The following is a 20,404-nucleotide window of genomic DNA, read 5'->3' as shown; positions in this document are numbered from 1 at the left end:
TTAAAAATATCTTTTTTGCATGAATGTAAGATTATGCTGAAGAAATCAACAGAGAGGAGCATAGACTGCAAATTCTCTCAAACTCAACCTATAGTACAATATAATGGTTGTTTCTCCCTCTATGAGTTTGAGAAAAAGCCCTATTATTTTAGCATAGAATGAACTTTAAAATGTGTGTTTACTTGAGGCAATTACATAACACTCATGCTCTAAAAAAATATAATAAAACAACCTCACAGTTTTCGGAAATTACTGTTAAAGATGCCTAGCTAGAAATATGGCATGGTCGTTTTTTTTTTATCAGGTGTGACTGGATGACAAAAACCTAAACTTGGTCTCTTAAAAGTAAAAAAAAACTTCGCAAATCTTTTAAGTTTCAGTAGCTGCAAACAGCTACATAAAAAACAGCTACATAAAACCTTCCTATCAATAAACTGCTATAGAGCAGCATGTTCTTACTACTGTGTTTGCTAATAATACCATAGATTTAAATAAAGTTTGGGTGGAGGATGTTGTTTTGTGTTGTCTTTAGTTTTTTTATAAGCTGAGAACAGAGAAGTCTTTTGGAGGAGCACTTCCATGGTTCTCATTTTGTGAGGTAGGCCTTTGCGTTTTCCTGTTAGGCCTTCCACTAAAAACTTACTGAATGCAAACTATCAGAGTCAGTAAACATGTCCACTCTGATTTTTCAGCTGAAACTTGCTCCAAAATTGCATCTAACTGGATCCAAAATCTCCTCTGAAAATGACTTTAATTATAATAGGAAAAGAGTTGTAACTAGGAGATAATATGTAGCAATCACCCAGCTGAACAGACTGCCCTTCTACTGATGGACAAGCAAGTGAGAAAATTAGCAAATGAGTTCATCGCCTCTTGTTATTTCAGAAAACTTGTTAGTTGTTATGCAGGGACAGTAAGTTCCCAATTTTTTAATAACTTCAGGGAAGTAGGTTAAGGCATCCACACACAAAGCCATTTCTTTTCTGTCACATTCTTTATGAAAAGGTGTTTCTGATCTAGCCACTGATCTGAGCTACAGTAGGAATTACACCGGATTGAGAGGCTGGGACACAGAGCTAACTTTCATTAAATCTGTTTAATTTCCCTTCCATTTCCATTCAGAAAATAGTTCCAGTTTGCAACCATACTTAGAATAAAGAAAATAATTAATTAATCCACAAACTATAGTCACTATAGTCACTGAGGTAGGTGCAGATTGTGCTGAATTAAATTATCTGTAAAATAACGACCGAAGATACTTCAGGCAGCAGCGCCATAACAGCACGGAGCCTGACACTGCCTGCAAAAGCTCAGAGAGCTCCAACCCAGATGCAACACTCAGCTAAAAATCAAACAGCTGCAAGGATGGAATGACCCCCTTTGCCTCAACACAGCAGGCTCAACACTGAAGTCCAGGAGCTGCTTGAGGAGTTCTTAGGTCATCCACAACACATCAACAACAGCAGCAGAAGCTACAGAACGCCCACCTCAACCACTCATTTTCAATCCTGTACTTCACAGAACTCACTGCTTTAGGTAAATAGGTGTACAGAAACCAACCCAGCCTGAAAGCAACAGCACCAAAACTCTGCCTCCACTGTAATTGTGGCTTGCATACACAAAGACTCCAAAGGAGCCTTTTGCTAGCCACATCCTGACTGTCTGCATTTCCCCATGCAAATTAATAACTATAAATTTGAGAGAGTTGCAGATTTTTTTGCACATGTAACAGAGACTGTTTAAATCTTGTTTCCCACCAAATAAAGCTTTTTTGTATCTACAGATAGTAAAAAAATATGGAAAACAAGTCCAGTTTAAACTGCAATCAGTTTAAATAGGGCATATACAACAGTTATACAAACAAAAGAAATTCAAAGAGCAACACAAGCACCAGAAGCATCCACCATTCTTAATTCCTCTGATTTATTGCTGTCAAATCTGACATAAAAACTTCTAAAATATACACAGTCCACACAAATAGTTCAGAACACTGTGTATTTATTGCTATATTTTGTTTCTCTTTGGACCAGCATTATCATATTCAGCCTGCACTGATGTATCTCCCAAACCATGAAAGCATTACACTGTATTCTTATCCTAGAAGTAAGTCTCTGGTGATGACAAAATATGTACTTTTACTTAACCCTATGCATGCTGTCAACTGTACTAATAAGCATATCAATGGTTGTACCTATGCCACATAGTTAAGACCAGGGGGCAGCAATTCTGTCAAACACTAACCTAACAGGTTGATTTTTGACAAATCTACCAGTGACCATGACTTAGTTACAAGAGAAAAGAAAAACCAAAGCAGTTACACTTATGGAAAAGTTACAGATATTAATCTAGGTTACATAATAAAAATAAAATACGTAATTTTAAATGTGAACTTACAATCACTCTAGTCAACAGCACTGTTACAATTTTGAACAGAGACAGTGCTTCTCTTAAAACTTTAGCTGATCTGAATCATGTGGAATTATATTTCCATACCCAAGACTATCAGGCAAACACCATAATTAAATAATTAATACTCTTTCCTTGCATACCAAATGTTCTGCTCATGCCAACACATTCAGCAGAACTAAAAGACTCTATTAAATCCACCTCCTAGAAACACACTGGCTCATGAAGAATCAAAAAATACTTGATGAACTAAGTGTATAATCCAAAACAACAACTAACTATGCAACAATAGCAAAATTCTGTCTTCTTTCAGCGTCATTATGCTTGTACCTTCAAGCAAGCACAGGGCAAGAGAAGAGCTACACACTGTCTTGTTTTAGTCATTTGGAAGACATTTCCTCATAACCACTGACCTAGTCCATAGGAAATCACTCTGAAACCTCAAATAGGAAGCAGTGGACTGATATTCCTTGGAAACCAGCTCTGGAAGTTTACTCATTTTCACGGTCCTATTTCTTGACAGCAGAGCAGAGCTAACATTTAAATGATGCTCATAACAAGCATGAAAAAACCCCAGCACTGAGGCTTCAAGGTTGAAGTGCTGAGACTGTATAATCTCTTCTGCATTATTATGCTCCTCTCTTTCCACGAATTCTGTTTTCATATTATTTCCCTCACTCCACATTCATCTCTTCATCCTTACCTCATTTCTTAAACCAAATCTCCCTTGGCAGATTTCTGCAGTCAGAGTTCTGCGCTTACTTGATGTAACGAGTGGCTGGGGAAAACCTCTACCAACGCTCCCAAACAAAACTCACCCTTCAACTTCCCTCTAAAAATCCCAACATTCACGCATTTTTTCTACTGCAACAACTGACAACACCGAAAACACCGACAAGTACCACAGCAACCTCTAAGTTGGCTGCTTTACGCACTAATCTTTGAGACGCCAGAGCAGGGAAGCTTTCTGTAACTAGCTCAACACAAGGGCAAAGTCCCACAATTAAAAGAGCAGATTACATGCATACCAACGCCTCTGGCTCCTGTGGATTTGGGCGGGTGGTGCTGCCCCGTCCCTGATGCTCTCTCAAAGGCATACAGAAAAAAAAGAAGAAATAAAAAGGAACAAAAAAAAAATTGAGAAAGGATAAAAAAAACAGGGGATGGGGTGTGGACGATTTACCTCTTCCAGCAGCGTGACCGTGTTCCTGCAGTTCTGCAAGCGGGTGGTGAAGCTGGAGGTGGTCGGGGAGTTGTAATCCTCTGTGGTCTCGGCGATGAACTCCGACACGGTGATCTGGTCCGGCATGATCCTGCCCCACCGGTAAAGCCCAGGAGAAGCCGGGCACACAGAACCGGAGACAGGGGAAGCCAAGTTTCGAGGGAAAAGGTGGGGGTGGGGGGAAAGAAAACGAAAAAAAAAAAAAAAAAAAAAAAAAAGCAGAGGGAAGAAGATGTTAACAGCCAGCAGAGACCCGCAGCATCAAAGCACCAGAGCCGCAGAGGGAGGCTGAGGCTTCGCCCTCTACATCCAGGCTCTCCCCGGCCGCCCCCTCCTCCTCCGGGCAGGAGGTGAAGGGGGAGAGGCCCCCGCACGGCGCCCCTCGCTCGGCCCCGCCGGTGGGGAGCGCTCCCGCCGCCGCCGCCGCCGCCGCCTCCGAGCAGCCCAGCCCGGCCCCGCCGCGGCGCTGCGGGGAGGGCGGCGGGAGGGGAGCGGCGACTGCGCCGGGCTCAGCCCCTTTCCCCAGCGCGCCGACCCCCCCACGCCCCCGGGCCGGCCCCGCTCCCGCCCGCGCCGAGCACTGACTTGTGCGGGCTCGGGCTGCGCCCCCCGCGCGGGGAGGCGGGGCCGGGCCGGGCCGGGCGCGGCGGGGCCGCGGGGCCGCGCTCACGGGCACGCGCCGCCCGCCGCCGCTGCGCGCGACAGGGAGGAAACGGCTCCGCGCAGGCGCGGCCGCCGCTCCCCTCCCCCGGCCCGGCGGTTCCTGAGGGGGGAGGCTGCCACTCTTTCGTTTTCTTATAATTAAAAAGAGCTTTTTGGTGGAAGCTGACAAGGTCGGAGGGTGCTGGGCTGCAGTGCTGTCCCTAAGCGGGAGAATGAGCCTGCCGTGCCTTCTGGCAGCGGGAGGGACCGTGCCCGCCTCGGGCTGCGGGTCCGCTGCCGGGCCGGGAGCCCCCAGAGCGAGTCAGGGTCTGTTGCTGCTTGTTTCCCTTCCTGCAGCCCGTCACGGCCGCTCGGAGCCCCTCGGCCGGGGATGCAGAGCCGAGGGTTGCTGCAGCCGCCGCTGAGGGAGCCATCCCTCCCGGCAGGCTTGACTGCATAGGTTTTACGCTTCTTAGACTTCGTTAATTTTTAAGAAGTCCTGCAATGATTCAGAGAAGCCCTTGAAGTTGGTGCTGCCGATTTTGCGTTACTAGTTGTGCTCCTGAGCCTTTCCAGAGCAGAGCTGTGTCAGTGCTGCCGTGGCCAGGGGCCCAGGACCTGCAGCCCTGTGTCCCCGCTCATGAGCAGTATTTCTGAATAGTTGTCCTTTATCCATTATTGCATCCTGTAACCCAGGACACTGACAGACAGACAGCTCTAATGATTTTTATCTTTTTCCTTTTTTTTTTTTTAAGCTTAGGTTTGGGGTCCCATATGTTCCTTTCTAAAGAAGGCTAAGTCTCAGGAGGCTCAAGTAATTGTGGTCATCTGCTGCATTAGTGTGATTTATTTAGTCATACTGTGTGATTTCCTCCTCCTTGTATTTGGGATTCTCTCCACAGAAGCTAGGCCATTCAGGAATATTCTCAAATCTGAAAAATTGAGAATGAGCAATATTATATGGGCATCCATTTCAAAGGATTTTGTGTTCTCTGTACAGAGAGAGTACTTACCATGTTACAATGCAGATAGGCTTGTACATGGTTTTGTATGTAATTCTAATAAAATGCCTGTGCAACTCAAAAATAGTTGATAATATCACCTAAAAACTGCAGTGCCTGAATAGGGATGAAAAGGAGATACCTGATTTGAATATAACCATATAAAAATATTTCTCTGCAGTTCTGTCAGCAAAAATATGACCAATACTCCAGAGCAATGGTCCTGCTTGAACATGTGTCTGTGATTTCATTGCCTTAGTAGAAGCCCTCCATATGGCCATGTGATTGCTGCTGCTGCTGCTGCTTCACGTGATGCAGCTTTCTGGCACAAAGGCTCTGAGCTCGTACAGATGATTGTTAAACGTCATGAGACTCTGAAAGGTAGAGTAGGCAAGAGGAGGAGGAAGCCAAGAAAAGAAGTGTGTGGGAGTTGCACTGAAAAATGGATTTGGGTAAAAAAAATGAAGCAGTGAAGAAGCAGCAGGAGAGGTAGGAAGAAAATCAATTGATGATCATGTTCATAAGAGCAGTGGAGGAGGAAGAGAGACCAAGAAGATAAAAATGGCTGGTGGCATCAAAAGCAGTATGGAAAGGAAAGTAAAGAACTGGCTGGGGGTTTGGGCCAGGGAAGAGCTGTTGGTAACATCCAGAAGAGCTGTTTTGGCCTAGCCTGCTTGGAAACTGGATGGGTGAGGGGTATGGCCCAAGGGTTAAGCAGGGTCTTTGTGGTCATCCCCTGTAATTTCCTGCTGAACATCAATCATGGGCTGTCACACAGCTGTTCCTGGGCCAGACTGGTGGTCTGCAGGTCAGCCACAGTGTTCACATTAGGAAGATTCCTGATCCCTCGCTGGCAGATTTCAAGTGAGAATAAATCCATCACACTGATGGACAAACTGGTTTAATTAATTGGGTACTCTCCTGTTAGTGTTGAATTGTTCTTCTTCAGGCAGAAGTTATTGAGCTTGACCATTAATCTCTGGATTGTAAAATAACCTCATCTGCTCTCCCAAACAAATCCCCCCAGAAGCTGCACATACTGCTAAAACCATAATTTTTTAATACTATTTTGTGAAAATTTAAACTACAGGATTGAAGAGCATGTTCAACTAAGAAAGGGAATAGACAGGCCAGGGAAACAGTAGCAGTGAAGAATGACAGAAGTGAAGGCAGAGCAGAGAGTAAATGCAGCTGAGCTTTTGTGTTTCCTCATCAGGAAAATGTTGTCTTCTAAAAAGACATAATAAATGTATAAGAAATAGAATGAATACAGAAAATACTGGTAAATAAAGAGAATGGCACAAGGCCTAAAAATGAAAAAGGAAGATCATAATTGCCTTTTGATCTGTTTTTGACAGTTCTGAAATTGTTTACTCTGTCAGAGAATATACAGTGCTCTGTTTTGCTGCTTAGAAGCAGCATTTCCCCTTCCTCTATTCAAATGTTAGTAGAGAAAATAGCCCTATGGGCATGACCTCTTTAGACTTGGATTATTTTCACTTAAACTCACTGGAAGCAAGATCAGTTAATTAATGTGATGTTAATAAAAATAAATTATACAAGCTGTCAAATGTAAAAATGTGCTAATGTTTAAACTAGTCAAATTATATAAGTATTTCAAATAGCATTTAGTGAATTTCAGATTTAACCACGTTTCCTGTTTTGAATTGCGATCAGTATCTGAGATTCAATTCTAAATTTGTAAGATGCACCTCTCTATAAATTTTCACTAACTGAAATCACTGTTTCATTTCACAAATGTCAAAGAATAATCATCAGAGTGTGAAAGTTCTATTTCACAGCGTCTGCTGTAACACTATCTTAGTCTGTGCTAGATCCTGGGTGAGACTGTACCACGGCCTTTTTCTCATGGAAGGTTTGCCAATGGAGTTATGCTTATCTCACTCCTCCTGGTATTCTGAAGTGAAATACATCTTGTCCAGCCTGGACTAGCTAATGCCAGTGAGGATCATGCAGGCAGCACTGGAAATCACTTACTCCTTGCTGCTGATGCATTGCAGTCAAGGAAGCGGTGCTGTCTTGCCATCCCACCCAGTGATTCAGTCTACAAATCCACTTGATTCCCTGGCTTTTATTGTGATTGCAAACAGAAGAGTTCATTACAGCAAACTGACAATAATTCTGCAGACTAGTGACAGTCACCATGCTTAGGGAGAGGCTAAGGAACATAGCAATGACAAACTACCAATTCAGATGTTGTGCAATGAACTGAACAGGAATAGTAGTATTTTTCATTTTATAGTATTTAGACAGCTTATATTTAAATTGAGGTCATCAGTTCGCTTACAGGAGCTGAGCAGGAGTGAGCAGGTAATGATGTTGTCATCATTGTGAACTTTGCAGCATGACCACTATGTGCCAGAGGTGAAGAGCTACAGGGCACTTGCATAGCTCTTCACATCAATGCAATAAACTATTGAAACCACGCAGCAATGAGGTAGAGAACAGCAAGATTATCTTTCCACTATAGATAAGGAGCCAGATAGATGAGCTTGTGGCCCTGCTGTGTTTGTGGCTGTCTAGCTTTAGTCATGCAAAGTCAGTTCTTCAGGGTATCAACACCTCATCTAGGCTGAAGCTGGTGGTGAATCTGCTGTGGGATGTGATTATGCTGCCTGCAGAGAGCCGCCCCAGGACCACCCTGAGGTCACACTTCCCTGCTGCATAGGAAGCAAACTCACAGATGCAAACTCAGGGTGGTTGCTGCTTGGTTTTTGGAAACAAGCTTCACCCAAGTCCCTGGCTGTGCACCAGTGTGTTGAAAAGCATGCTCAGACTAGCTGCCTCCAGGGCCATTTGCAGCCTCTCAGTGTGGCAGTGAAGTGAGTTGTTAGCTGGAGAAGGGAATCACTGTGCATATCGGTGGAATGCAGTGACTCCTTTTGATTAGTGCAGGTGTAGTCATGGCAGGATCTCACATGTCAAATTCAGGGGGTTTTGATTCTCAAGTATGAACATGATGATGCCTTTTTGCAAGTACAGATTTACAACTACACTCATTTCTTGACTTGCAAGGTTCCCATCTTGGCTATTACTGCAGATAAAAGCAGTGATTTTATGATAGACAGTAGTGTGTAATTAAAACATCAAATAATTGAAATGCTTTTCTTAGCAAACTATATAATTGTTCTTTTTGTGCTCCTAAGCATCTCCACAAACATGGAGAGTGTCACCAGCTCAACAGCAAATAGCAACAGAAGTAGTGGTGTGCTAAAATTCATCAGGAAAATATCCTTAGGCTGTGTTTCTCTACTATATTGCTGTCCTGAGTAAGTTTATCCATTTCAGCTAGACACAGCAGTCAGAAATACTTCCCACCCTCCTCCAGATCCTAACTCACTTTATGAGATCACTATGACATCAGACTTCCATGGTATTTGATACCTGATAAAGATGATTTGAGGTTCCCTGAGAAAACATCTCTATGGTAAATTGCTGTTCTTATATTTTTATAGTTTTATTTTCAGATAACCTCTGACAAAAATTAATGAGAAAGGCTTATTTATATTTATGACCATAAGTACTAGAATATCAGCTTGTCTCATTTGAGTTGGATGCTGGACTTAGAGGATAAAAGAAGCTTCAAATCAACAAGAATCTCAGCAGGATGAGTTATGCTTTTGGTTTTGAAATATCTCACATGCTAAAACTCAGTAAACTTTACTCTGTTAATGGAACTCTCATAGTTTTGTTTTGCAAAGCAAAACCACCCCATTTATGTAAGGACAAGTAACATCATCACTTTGTACTTCAGCGGGAAATGTTTAGTCAGGAGGCATTTTACCTCCCGGAGCTGTGTCCTCTCAGAGGACGATCAGAGGGCTGACAGCCTTGTACAAAATGTAACAACTACGTATTTTAACCTGCAGCACGTTTAATATCACATAAGTGCATGATGTACTCACAGGAAAAGGCAAAGTCTATTTTAAACACTGAAGCCTGTATCACACTGTGGCTGGTGCTAATTTGCTTGAAGGGAACTTACATGGTAAACTGCAGTGTGTTTTTGCTTGAGAAAGAAGGCTGTTGGCTTTGACATTTGCAAACAAACCTTTGAAATGATTCTGTTATTGGAACAGATTAGTCAGGTAACTTTCCAGTAAAAGAAAACTTCTTGCCTATGTCACACTGCTGAGCATGAAGAAAACCAAAATCCAGGTCCAGCAAACATGCTGATTGAAATTCTGTGTTTTTTAAGGGACAGTATCTGCCAATGTGGCTCATAAACTACATGAGCTGTGTAAAAACTTTGTGCTGCTGCTATGACTGTTTTGAATGCAAGAATCAGCTGATTTCAATTTTAATATTGGCATCTCCCAGCATTTGTCTTCATCTGGTATTTAAAATGAGATAGCAAATGTCTCAGAAACTACATGTTATTTTAAAAACCTTTTAGCACTTACAATAGTGGCTTAAACAGAAGGTTCTTTTTGCATTCTTTCAATACTAAAATGATAGCAAAAAGAGAGCCCATTGTGTTCTCATTATAAATGACATTTTAGAAGTATTAAGTTCTTGTGGTTTTAACGCTGTGTGGACAAAATGAAAAGAGATTAAATCAAAACATCAGAAATATTTGGCTGAATTATATATTTTGCGTCTTATTTACTTGAATGTCCTGGGCAAGTAGCTTGGCTGAATAAGGAAACTCAAATAACCATCTCAAAGGACAGCTGAAAATAACAACGCTGAAAATGAAGTGCAGCATTGAGTTACACAAGATTAAGCTGACTAATCTGCTGATTCAGTTTTGCCTTTGTTTTTTGGTGTTGTCATGCAAGATCAAGTGTCAAGCAGACAAACACATAATGGCATTCCAGACTCCCAGTAACAACAACAAGCAATGGGCTCTTCCCCTGCCTCCTCTGCGTTCTCCAAAGAGAAAACAGCAAAATGCTCACCTGCAGCAAGGGACAGTGGGCTCAGGACAGACATGCTCCTTTCCTTGTTACAGGTGTACTGAATTTGGTATTTCTATTTCCCAGATTTTTTTTGTTAGAGGTGCTCTTTTAAGAAACCTTACTTTAGTTCATAGGAAGTGCAATCATGCATATGAAGGGTCTGGAGGGGAAGCCATGTAAGGAGCAGCTGAGGTCACTTGGGTTGTTCAGCCTGGAGAAGAGGAGGCTGAGAGGAGACCTCATTGTGATCTCCAGCATCCTCACAAGGCGAAGAGGAGGGGCAGACACTGATCTCTTCCTTCTGGTGACCAGAGACCTGACCCAAGGGAACGGCTGGAACTTGTGTGAGAGGAGGTTTAGGTTGGATATTAGGGAAAGATCTTTTCTCCAGAGGGTGCTTGGGCACTGGAAAAGGCTCCCCAGGGAAGTGGTCACAGCACCAAGCCTGACAGAGTTCAAGAAGCACTTGGACAATGCTCACAGGCACATGGTGGGATTCTTGGGCAAGAACAGAGGTTGAACTGAGTGACTCTTCCAACTCTGATTCTATGATTCTGTGTGTCAGGAGACAACAGATTCAAACCCTGCTCTTACAACATCTACAAAATATAAAAGCACAGCAGTATATTCTTCTATGTGGACTGGCTTTTGGACAGTCCAAAGATAACAAACTCTTGTAAGTGCTGATGGATAAGAAAACTGTCAGTGAAGCCACTCGCAGGTTTGACATTAACCCTTGCCCAAGTGAAACTCTGAGCCTGCTCATTACTCATAGAGATGGTCAGACAAGAACTGCTGACCATGAGGGAGGTGATGTTCCAGCAGTACCCACCATCACTGCACTGGTGAGGCTGAGGAACACCACAGGGAAACCTGGGCACGGTTATCCTTGCATTCCTGACACTGAGCAAACCTTTGAAGGATTGTTGGGAAGGGCACTGCAGATGTGTTGGCATGAGAGCAAGCTGTGCCAGTGGGATTGTAAAGGACAAGATGAAGCCAGTATGTCATGAAGGGATACTCTGATTGAAATGAGAGAAGTAATAGTCCTTCCAAAGAAGGAGCCATAGTGGCTGGATGCCTTTTTCTCTTTTTCTTTTTTTTTTTTTTTTTAAATATGAGAAATAGCAATGACTAAAATCAGAGCGTGATACTGCAGAAATGAACATGTTGCAGGGCAGCTGGCATAGCAGGCACTCCAAAATAAAAAGAGAATGAAATAAAGCTTCAACCCACATTGCAAACATTTCAATATTTTCTCTTTCCCTCTGGAAACGATATGGCTGTGTCATTACCAGGCACATCTCTGGTTCTGCCAAAGCTGCTAAATGCATCCTGATGGCAACATGCAGTATTTTGCCTGCAGTGAAGATGAAAGTTCAAACTAAAATGAACCTGGGAGGCAGCTGGAGAATGAAGTAAAGGCCCTGTAGAGCTGGGAACATGTCCTTGAGCTGCCACTCGTGGCTCTGACATGGCAACTGATCTCTGTGTGCATAATTTCTCTATCTGTGGAATGTAGACAATTACATTTCTTTTTCTAGGTGAAAGCACACTGGGCTTTTTCAGCTGAAAACTGCTGAATCAGAAGCAAGCATTTTTTAAATATACATTTTGTATATCACATATTATGGTATTTTTAATATACATTTTATTGTAAGGGTTTCAAAAAGTAGCTGAAGGATGAGAACTCTCAGTCCAAACAATTTTGTCATGACTCTTTTGGACAGACAAAAAGGTTTGGCAGATAAATGAAAGAGTTTCTTTCTACTAGTTGTTAATGCTGTGAAACTATAAATCAGAAATATCTGAGTTTGTGAGGGACTTCTCCCTCTATATTATAGTTTTATTAGCTTTACTTTGTGGGAAAAGAGGGAGTAAGACCCCCTTGATAATAAACAGAAGTCATTTGTGCTTTACACAAACTTTGCTAAGACATAGTTTGCAGACAAGAATGCATATGGGCCTACTCAGTTGAAGTTTAAATGCTGGCTTATGGTGTTGTCTGAACATACTTTGTTTCTCATAATTTCCTAAATAGCATCTCATTAGAGAAAGGCTGGAAATAAATCTGCAGATGTTGGATATTATAAAACAGGTCCTTGCAACCACTGAATGTATTAGCACATCTGTGTTTCCCTTGTATAAGCTACTGTTTTCAAGGATGCATCACTTGGCCAGACTCTAGACTTGAAAGTAGCAAAAGAAATTTTCAGTTCAGAAGTGATGCCTCTTGGGTTTTATTTTGTCTGTGTTTCTTCTGTTTGCATATTTGTTTGTTTTATTAAGGAAATCAGAATGTTTAACAATACATAAGATCTGAAATAATTTGAGGCATATCTCCTTTATGCTCAAGCAAAATTACTCAGATTTAAAATCAGGGCTTGCAGGTTTTATTAATGTAGATGTTTGAATGTTGAAGTCATAGGGTTCTGGTAAAACCCAGGATGACAGATAACTATATGGAAGTTTTTGGAAACTGGTCTTGCTACGTGTACCAAATTTTTGTTGAGCCAGTGTTCACATGGTGCTAAAATGAAATTTAGCAGTTCAGAATTTCAGGTCCATCACAGCAGCTCCTTTTGCAGATTACTCATTTGCTTCTACTTTTAACCACTGAATTTGAGCTTGCAGCTTCCTAAGTTAACTGGCGCTCCACTGACTACTGTAGCGGGTGACCATCTGCTCATCTGTTCTGCCTCTGAGGATTTTTTTTAAAGCAATGCTGATCACAGAAAATTTGAAAGGGCAGCAGGAAAGATGTCAAAAATCTTCAGTTCCTAAAAGTTTTGTGGGAATGTAAAAATGAGCAGGGGAAAAAAAGGTTTCTTGCCCTTATGAATAGGAAAAGCTCAGTGTCACCTTGTTCTATGTCAAGTTAATCAATGTGGGAGAAAGATCCCCTAAGTGTCCCAGTCATGGGAAGAGTTTGAATGATGGTTTGCACCTCCTCAGGAGCTTCAGTCATGATAGATCAGTAGGAAATTTGGTTTCATTATCTTCAAGGATGTTAGCACTACTTATTTTCTTGATGGCTGTGTTTTATTTTATTCCTTCAAGGAAATCCAGGAGCAGCAGGACATGAAAATGTAAGTGCCATTTCAAAATAAAACAGGAATGTCCATCTTAATAGCTCTATATTTTTTAAAATATGACTGCTTGACTTCTGAACTCTTGCTTATTTAAGACCTTGTGGACTCAAAAAGGAAAAATATGTGTAGCCATGTGACAAAGCAAATGCGCCGAAGGAGGATTTATTCAGTTTTGAGGAGATCAGCAGCAGTGATTCACCCTCTTGGCTGGGCTGGACTGCAATATGGTCAACTGATTTCCCCAGGGAGGAAGAAAGGATGAAAGTCCCACACTGCTCTGTGGTCACACAGGGAGCAGTGACCTGTGCCAGGGTAGCTCCAGCCCATGCATCCAGTACAAAGAAAACTTCAGTCTTAACCATCAGTATTGTTGTTATAGGGGATTCAAGTCAGGCAATCCAAATGTAACTTTTAGTGGCTCAGTGAAAGACAGTGGAAACTTTAAAACAAGAGAACTCACCATCCAGAGACTAAATAAACAAAAGCATATTTAGACAACTCTATGCTATTCAGCACTTTATATCATGCAAAGATGAGAGTCCCTCCTCTTTTCAAGCCCCTGCACAAATCTTGCCATAGATTTTTCAGGCTGATCTGAGAGATTTGTTGTTTTCAAAGTTAAAACAACATCAGTTACCAGATCTAGATGAGTTAGAAGGAGGTACAATGTCCTTTGTAGACCCTGCCCCCCTCATCCAGCTTTGAAATCTATGAAAGCAAAGCAAACTATGTAACAGATGTTAGTGTTTGTTCCAATGATTGATCAGGTGGTCAATGCTTTGTAAGGATTTACCGATTTATTGGAATTTTTGATCCTTGAAAGGATCAATAGGCTAGAGTTTTTCTGAGGAACATCCACTGTAGTAAAGTCTGAAATGGCATTAAGTAGAAAAAAGCCCCACTGGCAGGTATTAGAATTGATAAAATATCTGGTCTGTTTTTTACTCTTTAAACTAGCTATTTATATTTATGTCTTTTGTTTTTCTTACCGATTCCATAGTGAATCTCTTGAAGAAAAACTTGAAAGCCTGGATGCTGAAGATCTCATGTCTCATCTGTCACAACCAGAAACCTACCTAGGTGAGAAGAAAAGATCAAGTAAGTAAAACTGACCAAAGGTATGGGACTGACAAAGTCACTTATTTAAACAGTCAGTTTGAAACAATTTGTGTTAATTCTTCAGTGATGGAAATTTATCTTACATTTTTTGATTGCTGCATTTAATATTGTAAGTTTCACTGTGGTAAACTGGTCCATTAGTAATTCCCTGAAAAAGAACATGTTGTTAAAAATTGCTAGAGGAAAGTTTCATTCAGCTGGCTGGGAAAACTCTCTGTCTAACTCAATGTGGCAACTGCTCAGTCAGCCTGCACTGAGTGCAGTGCTGGTAACATTGCCTGTCCAAGCTGTCTGACACTTCAGAAGACCCTGTTTTCTGATATAACTTCAGTCTAACCATCCAAGCTGAAAATTTCAGTGTCAGGTGTATGCACCAGACTGATCTTTTTTGGAAGATGGAGATAAGATCTGAAGGATACAGAGACTGGGAACAAGAAGTGTTCGGATGGGGAATAATCCTGCATGTAGGACAGGGCAGGAGGGTGTGGGGGGACAGTCACAGCAGGATATGGACAAGTGAGCTCACAGTTTTTCATCAGGTTTTTCTGCCATTATATTGCTGTGTGAAAAGGAAGGTGCTAGACATGCTGCAGAGCCCTGAGCAGGTGAGTAGGGCTGGCACATACCTTTCACTTTGGAACATTCTGGGCTGATCTTCATGTTTAGTCCAAAGGTACAAGCTAGAAAAAGATTGGCAGGGGCTCGAGGCCAGATACGGATGATGATAAGGAGAATACTACACAGAAGCCATTGCCATGAGATGGTAAAGCATGGAGGCTGGGACAGGTCCCATGAGACAGAGAGATGTGGACTGTGTGAGCTGGCACATGAGAGAGGTGACAGGGACCCATAAGGATGGGATCAGAGTCAAACAGAGGGGCCCAGACAGCAGGGGAGTGGGAGAGAGGCCATCCCCAAATTACACCCTTTGTTTAACCAATCTGCCCATTTTCATTCAAGCACATCACTTTATTTCTTGATTCCATGAGGAAAAGCACAAATCCTTCTCTATGAGTATTTTTTTTTTTAACCTTCTGTCTAAGAGAAGCCTCGTTACGCCTGTTGACCTATTTCCTCAGAGACTGCTGTAGTTTGTTTATGAGGTTTGTCCTGTTTGTTTTGTGTTTCCAGATATGTCATGTGGGTCTGGAGGTTTTCCAGCCCTTAACATTAAAAATAACATAGAATAATCCCTGTCTCCAAGACATATGAGATTCAATTAAAAATTGCGACATACGGGTGTTTGGATGGGATGTTAGTATCTCTCTTTTCCCTTCTGTTTCTGAGCCTTTAGGATACTTTCAAGTGATGTTGTTCAAGAGCTCTATTATTACTAAGAGGGTTCAACACCTTTTTTACCAGCAGATTTCAGATTTTTATATGCTGGCTGGAAAGGATCTGAGATTTTACCAGGTATGCCACCTGCTTGGCAGCATAGGAGGAGAAATGGTTACGGGCTCTGCTCATAAGGAGGGGGTTGAAGAAGTGTGCAAGAGGAGGAGTATCCGCCTCAAATCAAGAATATTATGTTTGAATATTGTGTTACATGCAGGAAAAAGTTGCTAGAAGGCAGCCCTGGAACTGCACTGTGTTTTTGTGGATTGGGAAAGGCCTCTCCTGGCATACAGCTGAATACCACCATCTTACAACAAACCCATAGCCACTGGCAAGCCTGGATGTGACTCAACCCATGATGACATGGGTCTTTAATTTTACAGCATACCTCTTCCTTTTAATTATATTATTCATCTCCTTAGGCAAAAAAAGTCACCATCATGATAGGTTTATGTTAGTCAAATCAAAGCAAGAAATAAAAAGTATATAATGGCTCATTACTTTCTAAATTGGATGCTGACCTAAGTTTGCAAGTAGCTGTGATTGACATTGGACAAAATTTTAAATGGATGACAATTTATTTTTCATAAGTCTAAAAGTTACAGAATCTCTTTATGTCTGCCATAATAAGCTACTGAATATTATTTGATTGCTCATTTGCTATAAGTAGTGTTGTGAGCATTTTTGGTTAGATCTCAGTGGTTTAGAATGATTATATTCTCTTTCTAGGTCTCCTACTAATTTTGGGGCCTCTTGATACAACAGAAATCAGCAAATAAATTAAATATCAAAGAAATCCAGAAAAATATTTATAAAGAAATCAAGTTGGTTTAAGTTATCATGATTGATTGATGAGAAGCAACACTGAGAAGGAAATATGTGACTCTCCTAGAGAGGGGAATGGTGGCCCAGAGATGCAAGTGCTCATGAGTTCAACACTGACTCAGTGACCTTGGACAGTTTATTAGGGCATCATTCAGATGGCAAATTCCTCAAGCCATATGCCCATTAGAATCATTTATCTGGGTAGAGTCTTTTGAGGCTAAATACAGCTTTCTGAAACCCTTGACCCAATGACAGTAGTAGAATTTGGGCTGTGTCAAGATGACATTTTGATTCTTCTTCTCATCTCCCAAAAAACCAAAACCAATTCTCCCTCCCTGGTCATCCTTGGCTATGTGGAGATAACATTACCAGATTTGTGGAAAATCCTTATATTTGGCAGTATGTGAGTGGGAGCAGGGAATGAATATGAAATGTAAAAGCCCAGAACATATGGAGAACAATGTAAATTGGAGAAATATGATTGCCTTTCACCCAGGAACACCTACACCTGAAAACAGAGAGTCTAGTGGGGCTTAAGTAAGGAGGGGGCCTAGCTAAGAACAGGGTGACATTAATGGCAGCTGGGTGACAACTCGACACAATACAGTAATACAATAGCAGATTCTATTAATCCTTAGGTAAGGAAGGCATTTGTTCTTGTGCCTTGTTATAAATACATACAATTATATTGAATTAATTGGTACAACCTAAGTGCTTGACTAATCCTAATGCTTAACTAATAAGTATAATGAGTTGAATCCCTATATTTTTAAGGTTTTAGAACAGGGTAAATGTTGTGGAAAGCTAATGAATTCTCAGGAAGAGAATATAAAAATTGCCAATATAATGGGTGAAAATCAAGAAAAACATTATGCAGGGATTTTGCAGAGAAGAGGGAAATATCAGGATTTTTTTTATACTCTTTAGTTACCTGCATTTGATACTGCTTAAATAAACTCTGTGTGATTTCATGCATAAGTAATTTAATGACCTATTTTATCTTGCTTTTTAGAGGACTTTTTTTTCTTTCATAATAGACTATATGACCTGAGTAACAATAATATAAATCCATATTTTTTGTGTCTAATGACTATTTTAGGGCAAATACTAGCCAGCCAATTTTCTCCTATGCCTGAACTAGAGTTAGCCTAACTAGAAAAACTCAAACAAGCAAAAGTTAATATTGTTTCTACAGTCACTGATATAACAACAATAGTAGTTGTGCACCACCATGCTGAAAATCAACTCTCTTTATGTCCAAACAATAGTGTGAATCACAGAAATCTGACCTTGATATACAAATGTGATCATGTAGTAATTATAGCTCTTGTGCTTTCTGTATAAACAGACTACTTCATCTGGAAATGCTGTAGGGTACTTCTTCATTCTGCAATTTGCAGCTAATGACTGAGCAGAAAGCTTTTATATCCCAAAAAGCTTTAAAATAAAGCAGGTAAAAAAATCTTATTTCCCACAAATGGAAAAAATATAATCTTGTTATTTGAACAACAGTGACTCAAGTCATTTTTCCATCTATGTTCTTTTGAAAAGCAGATATTATAAATTTAAAGATTGTCCTCAGAATCACATTTTACAAAGGTTATTAAAGACACTTTCATGGGCAAAATATGAAACTAAATTACTCAGTCCAAGTGGTAACTGACATGTTCTTTAACAACTGTGAGGTTAACAAAAATATCTTTCATTTAATGCCAAAATCTGCTTGTTCTGCTTGTGTCTGTGTTGGTATCATCCAAACAGGATGTGACAAACATATGTTCTTTGGCTTTGCCCTAATCCATGATTTGGATAACACTATTAAGATGTGGTCTAACAAACTTCAGGGAAGCAAATCTGAGGATATTTGTCTGTCTTGTTATTTGTCTGGACTTGATTTTAATATGTCCTAAGCAACAGAAGTCCATCCTGACCTCATGAATTTGCTGTATGTGTTTTCAGTACTTCCATAAAAATATACCATTGAAGTATGAGCACACTTACAGGCATGGGCTGAATCCTGAAAGAAAAGAATAATGGAACACTAACCGAGCACAGAGCCCAGGAGTGACCCTCAAGGGCTGAGTGACATCCTCTTGGTGATGAGTCCCCACTTTTGAGGGTTTTCAAAAATGCCAGTTCCTCAGGTTTTAATCTATTCAATCATTACAATGATGACTTTGGAGAATTCTAATTTTCTTAATCAAAATTTTGTTTAGTGCCACAAGTGCTACCAAAGTTCTTAAGTTATACATAAGTGGTATAGATTTTTCTTTTCCCCAGGAAAATTTAAATCCTGAAAAAATATCAAGATAGCTTTCTTGAAATAAAATATATTTTTCTTAATTCCATCCTGATTGGCATGCAACAAGTAATGAAAAAAAGTGATAAATTGCATTACTTTCCTCTGATTCTTTACAAATAATACCTGGCATTAATTCCAGTGTTTTTTGCCTTGGATTGATGTCAGGCTGAGAGGTTTATTAATCCTCCGGTCATTACACCAAACTTTTAAATATATTGGCAAAGTATGAGATTTCTTCTATTCACCTTGAAATACCATTGTGTTTGAATATGTATGGAAAACCAACTTAAAAATGCAAACCTTTTCTTGCATGGTACTTTTAGAAATAGCAACTGATTAAAAAAGAATCTAGTTTTAGAATGGAAATTAGTTCTCTGTCTCATGTGATATAATTGTCATATGATTATGAAATGATCATGGATGGGCTGTGCAAGTGCTATAGAACAGTAATTTGGAATTTGTGCTGCAAAACATAATTCTAACACGGAACAGTTTTTTACTCTATGCCTCCACAGGATTTTATAGCACACTGCCAGAGAGGGCCAGAGGGCTCAAGGGGACTTGTTGGGTCATTTTCTGCAGTCTCCTTCAGAGGTGAATTTTCTTTAAGACTCAGATATATGACAAGTATTGTATAAGTATTTAGACTGAATGACTTTCTAGTCTTTGAAGCCTGTCTTTTGTTATTTGTCTAAGGGCTTCAGGATGGTGGTATTGTGAGTTAAATCTCTTTGTATCCACTTAAGAGTGACCTTTTTATCACTTCCGACTATATCCATCAACTCTTTCTTGGGCTTAGGGAACAATTTTCATTTTGTGGAGGCAGCACCTAACCACAGTGTCTGCTGCCCAGCTTCAGACCTCTGGAGGGCTTTCACTGACCTTGTCAAGGGTATTTTTTTGTATTTGATGGCAAGGTTGCCATTCACAGTCCAAGATTTTGAGTTACTTATAATCCACTTCTGAAAACTGTGAGGGGCTAATAACACACAAGAGTGCTTCCCACCTTTCCTGTATGTTTAGTTACTGCTTAATTATTTAGTCAATGCAAAGTTTATAGCAAAATACCCTATGAGTGGTATATAGATTATAGTTTAATAATATAATGTGAATATGACATCAAGCCCTCATACCATTGCCTCAATTCATTCCTAATAGCCACTTACTTTGGGCTGAATTCAAGATCAATCACTTTCTGTCTGAGTTTTTAGGAAAGAGTCATTATTAAAATTAGAAACTAAACCTGGTATATTTGTGTTAAAGATCAAATCATCTCTGCACAAAATTTGGGTGCTTTTGGGCAATCCATGTCCTTCCTACAGCAGCTTTTCTATGCTGAGTTGGCAGCACTGAAGCAAAGCAAGCATCACACCTCCTACTTCCAACCTTCATCAGCTAGTCAGGCACTCATGAGGTCATGCATTGTCCTGGTGTCTGAACACCTCACAGAAATTAATATATTTGATATATATTTGTAGGGTGGCTACAGCAGACTGAAGACAAGACTGTCAGGTTTCAGTTTGTGACAACCCCTCTTT

At 40.7% G+C, this 20,404-nt stretch overlaps 1 protein-coding gene across 3 annotated transcripts in view; it reads right to left on the bottom strand.

The window, feature by feature from the left end:
- The window catches only part of ASAP1 (ArfGAP with SH3 domain, ankyrin repeat and PH domain 1), a 144,163-nt gene that overhangs the window by 111,290 nt on the left and 12,469 nt on the right, over positions 1-20,404 (bottom strand). Inside the window, exons 2-3 of one of the 3 annotated variants that reach the window (XM_056483782.1) lie at positions 14,275-14,361; positions 3,590-3,719 (exon numbers count right to left, since the gene is read on the bottom strand). In XM_056483782.1, coding sequence (XP_056339757.1) covers positions 3,590-3,719; positions 14,275-14,333 — 189 coding nt within the window. In that variant the 5' untranslated portion in view covers positions 14,334-14,361. Of the gene's footprint in view, positions 1-3,109; positions 3,133-3,589; positions 3,720-4,213; positions 4,302-14,274; positions 14,362-20,404 lie in introns of those variants that run through there. The other 2 variants (XM_056483783.1, XM_056483784.1) reach the window with 2 other exon arrangements.

The sequence above is a fragment of the Oenanthe melanoleuca genome, chromosome 2 (assembly GCF_029582105.1).
Source record: "Oenanthe melanoleuca isolate GR-GAL-2019-014 chromosome 2, OMel1.0, whole genome shotgun sequence".
Taxonomy (NCBI): domain Eukaryota; kingdom Metazoa; phylum Chordata; class Aves; order Passeriformes; family Muscicapidae; genus Oenanthe; species Oenanthe melanoleuca.
This window is presented reverse-complemented; position numbering and strand designations above follow the sequence as displayed.